Source organism: Arvicanthis niloticus, chromosome 1 (genome assembly GCF_011762505.2).
Source record: "Arvicanthis niloticus isolate mArvNil1 chromosome 1, mArvNil1.pat.X, whole genome shotgun sequence".
Taxonomy (NCBI): domain Eukaryota; kingdom Metazoa; phylum Chordata; class Mammalia; order Rodentia; family Muridae; genus Arvicanthis; species Arvicanthis niloticus.
This window is the reverse complement of record NC_047658.1, coordinates 73,365,607-73,370,225: the sequence shown is the minus strand read 5'-3', so window position 1 is coordinate 73,370,225 and position 4,619 is coordinate 73,365,607. Positions and strand designations below refer to the sequence as shown.

The following is a 4,619-nucleotide window of genomic DNA, read 5'->3' as shown; positions in this document are numbered from 1 at the left end:
TCAAGATGACTGTGGGATCCATCAATGAAACAGTTCTCTAGTAAACTCATCATAATTATGCCCCGCTCTGCCTAGGCATATTATGTATGTGTAGGCAAGGAAACCTCACAACTGTGTTTGCTGGTCTTATTTAAAATCTATTACCAAAGCTACAGTTAATCTATTCAGCCATCCTAACTACATATTTATGGGCAATGATTCTCACTAGACTCCACATCAGAATCACTCAGGGCCAGTGTTTTAAAACACAGCTTTTAACTACATTTCAAGAGTTTTAAATCAGTACGTATATAGGGGGGGCTCAGCTTCCTAACAAATTTCCCAGGTGATACAGATGTCACTGCTCTGGTCAGATCAATGGATCTGATCATTTATCCTTTGTGATGAATATGTAATGACTTTCCCGCTTTTCTCAGACTTTCAACAGCCATCTTTTTTTTTTTTTTTTAGTCTGAATGTCAAAGGGTATTTCACCTAATTTAACCAAAACACAGAAGAGACCCAAAGAGATATGAGCACTTGCTGCCAAATAACAACCAACTTAACTCTTCATCTTACACATTCAGCCATCCATTCTCATATGAAGAATAAGCAGTCCGTGTTCACAAGTCAAACCACTCACCTAGGCTCCTGCTCACTCTGTGTACTCAGGATTCAGGCTTGTGATTGCTTCTTCCACTCTCAAACCAGTTTCTTCTTCCTCACTGGAAATGTTTTCATCAAAATAAAACTATCCTATGTCAGTCTTCAGAAAACAAAGCACACACTAAGAAGCCTTTAAGCACCACAACTCCCTTCTATCATTTGCTCTGCTCTTATTTGATCTACTTGCTTTTTGATATGTCTGATCTTAAACAACCTCCAAATAGGATTTCTGTCCCTCACTACTGTACCGCAGGTGGTTTTCTGCTCTCCTTTAGTCAAATTCAGCAGGCGGCCTGAGTTCTTAGCCACAAATAGACTCTCTACATAAACCCTCCCAAGGCTCAGGGAACATCATGGAAGTGTGATGAGGAGAATGTAAGAGTCAGAGTGCTGTGAAATGATGCCTTCTGGATATGACATGGACTTGCACTCATGAACCCATTGCAGCTATAGGGACCTGCACAAGAGCTGCACAAGCCCAAGCTGTCAGGATCAGTCGGTCTACCAGCAGGCTGCATTAACTGGATTCAGTGGGTTACAAGCTAAAAAAACAAAAACAAAAACAAAAAAACAAACAAACCAGAGAACAAGAGGGTGGAAAGTGAGGGGTGGAGGATGTGCTGCAAGTTGTCCAAGGGGGAATGGGAAGAGAAATTATGGGTAGATATGATCAATGTATACATGCGTGAAATTGTCAAATAGGTTAAAAGTTCTGTAATCAGTTGGCCCTTTGGACCTATCAGTCTAATTTTTGATAGTTGGTTGCTCTTTCACTTTTGCAATGTTATTTGATCTTCCTTTCATCTTCTGCTTTGTTTGTTTGTCCTCCTCTGAATTATAATATTCCAGATTTTTGAATGTTGTATCAAAGGCAGTACTTTTATATCTATCAACTTTTGTATACTAACTAGGTAATCTTGTGTATAACCAGAATCTTTAGTAATATATATATATATTGTGTAGCTAGTCTTCACCAGTCAATAAATCCATTAATCTTAACACTGATATACTCAAGACTTGCAATATTTAACTCTTTTGCCACACTTCTATTTGTTAGATAAAAATAAATATCTTAAACACCTGTAACTATACCCATCTAAATTTCATATAACTTTTTTTCATGTAGTTTCTTTGTATGACCATTCCTCTGTACAAAAAAATTATGGAATTAATATAAGTTAAGTGGAGATGTTGGGGTTACTAAGAACTCTGATCACCTTGGAGTCTCCAGTGTCCACGGCTTGAGGCTGTGATGTCATTGCTGAGATCATAAAGGTGACCTGATAGAATGGGTTCCAGCCCAGAAGGCCTACAGGGTGGCTGTACAGCAAGATGAGGGCAGTTTGGAGCCCTGCCTAAGAGGAAGGTCGGGGCCACAGCAGATTGGTGTGTATACCCCAGATTGGGCCCTTTCACTGTCCCCCCTCCATTCCTTTATTTATCATCTGAAGACCATTTCCCTGGGCCCTGAGTATTTTTTCTCCCTGACCAACACATTCTAAGTCCTTAATTTCCTCAAAGCACCCCTCTCCAAGTGACCTAGTGGTTCTTTCCATGAGGACACTTCACCTTCCCCTGCCACTGAGACCCCAGGCCCTCCTTATACTTTTTTCCTTACTTTCATCATTGTTTGAAAGGAGGATCTTCATCTCATCCATCTCCCCATTCCCTCAGCTGTGTCCCCACAGACCCGGGCCTTCTGCTGCCCATCATGGCCAAAAGTGGAGAGGCTCTACCACAGGGCAGCCCAGCGCCAGTCCAGGATTCCCAGCTCATCCGGGTGACGGTGAAGACACCCAAGGACAAGGAGGATTTCTCAGTTGTAGACACATGCACCGTCGGGCAGCTAAAGGAAAAGATATCACACCGCTTTAAGGCACATCCAAATCAGCTGGTCCTGATCTTTGCGGGAAAAATCCTCAAGGACCCTGACTCATTGGCACAGTGTGGAGTGCGAGATGGCCTCACAGTTCACCTGGTTATCAAGATGCAGCGTCGGACCACAGGCACCGAATGCCCAGCACCACCAGTCTCTACTCTAGGCCTAAATCCTGGAGAACTCCCTCAGTCAAGTTCTGTTTACCCTGTGGATGGGTCTCCTTCTTTCAGCTTAGGGGTCCTCACAGGCCTCAGTAGATTAGGTTTGACCTCAGGTAGCTTCTCTGACCAGCCAGGATCATTAATGTGGCAGCACATCTCAGTGCCTGAACTTGTGGCTCAGCTTGTTGATGACCCTTTCATTCAGGGTCTGCTGTCCAACACAGGCCTAGTGCGCCAATTTGTTCTTGACAATCCTCACATGCAGCAACTGATCCAGCAGAACCCTGAGATTGGTCATATTCTTAACAACCCCGAGATCATGCGGCAGACAATGGAGTTTCTACGTAACCCTTCCATGATGCAGGAGATGATGCGTAGTCAGGATCGTGCACTCAGTAACCTGGAAAGCATCCCTGGTGGCTACAATGTGCTCCGTACCATGTACACAGATATTATGGATCCCATGCTTAACGCAGTACAAGAGCAATTTGGTGGTAATCCTTTTGCTACTGCTACTACTGCTAGTACCACCACCACCAGCAGCCAACCATCAAGGACAGAGAATTGTGACCCTCTTCCCAATCCCTGGACTTCCACATATGGGGTCTCAGGTGGCAGACAAGGGACAGGTGGCAGACAGCCTGGGGAACAGGATGCACCCGAGAGTAGAAATAGGCTTCCAAGCTTTCTGGGTAGCATAGGACTCTTTGATTATCTCCAACAATTACATGAGACTTCTCAGTCCCTGGGATCGTATCTGCAGGGTACTGTGCCAACTCCAAACCCAAGCCAGGAAGCACCACTATCAGGAAACAGAGTTCCACCAACTTTACCCTCATCCCCTAAACCTGGGTCAGGCCAGCCTCTGCCCAAAGAGTCAGTAGCAATCAAGGGAAAGTCATCATGCCCAGCTTTCTTGAGACACTCATCTGAGAAGAGTACTGGACAAGGTGGAAGCCTACATGATGCAGGGAAGGGCTCTACTGGCCCAAGTACCGGCCTGCCCAATCTTACCTCTCAGATAGGAGATTCTGCCAACAGGTCTCCGTTTGTTTCTACACCATCTTCTCTTATGTCAGCCACTCCTGGAGTCCCAGAATCTCCCTGGCTTCCTCCAACAGGTTACCCAAGATCTCTGAGATCAGCTGGCACAAATCAAGTCCCTCGAATGCAGAATGAGATACACCAACAGCTCCCATTACTGTTGCACCTTCAGACAGCCATGGCAAATCCCCGTGTCATGCAAGCCCTGCTGCAGATTGAACAGGGTCTGCAGATTCTGGCTACTGAAGCACCCCGCCTCCTGCTCTGGTTCATGCCCTGCCTAACAGGGTTGAGTGGAGTAACAGGAGGTACAGAATCTAGAGAAGGTGCTGTTATGTCTGAGGATCCCCGACCAACCCCCCCAACTCCTCAGATTTCCCTAGCACAGGGTTCTGCAGAGCTAAGTTTCCATTCCTCCCCCTTCCTCCAGGTGTTGCAAGCCTTAGCTAGTACCAATCCCCAGCAGCTACAACTGGAGGCTCACTTCCGGGTACAATTGGAGCAACTACGGGCTATGGGCTTTCTGAATCTTGAAGCCAATCTCCAGGCCCTCATTGCTACAGGGGGTGATGTAGATGCTGCTGTGGAGAAACTGAGGAAGTCTTAGGAGCTCTAGTTATTTGGACCATATCTTTTCCTTTGTGCCTTTCCCCCATGTCTTATTACCCTAGTTCTCCTATTCTTGAATACAGCTGCACTATAAACCAAATTACTATGATGTTCTTTACTGTGGAGACAATGTTCTGGAGTCGATAAGGAAGATGACAAGCCAGAAATAAGGTGGGGATGCGGTGTGATCCAACTGTGCCTGACACTCTTCTACCTGGGGCCCTTGAATGAGTTCTGTGTGTGCCTATCTTGAGATGCAATTACATCCAGTCTCTAGTGCC

The 4,619-nt window shown here is 45.5% G+C and overlaps 1 protein-coding gene across 1 annotated transcript; it reads left to right on the top strand.

Moving 5' to 3' along the window:
• The first annotated feature begins 1,922 nt into the window (after positions 1-1,922).
• On the top strand, positions 1,923-4,619 carry Ubqln3 (ubiquilin 3). The gene is made up of 2 exons (XM_034522095.2): positions 1,923-2,031; positions 2,320-4,619. Exon 2 carries the CDS (start codon positions 2,357-2,359, stop codon positions 4,334-4,336), a length of 1,980 nt encoding a protein of 659 aa, XP_034377986.1. The 5' UTR covers positions 1,923-2,031; positions 2,320-2,356; the 3' UTR covers positions 4,337-4,619.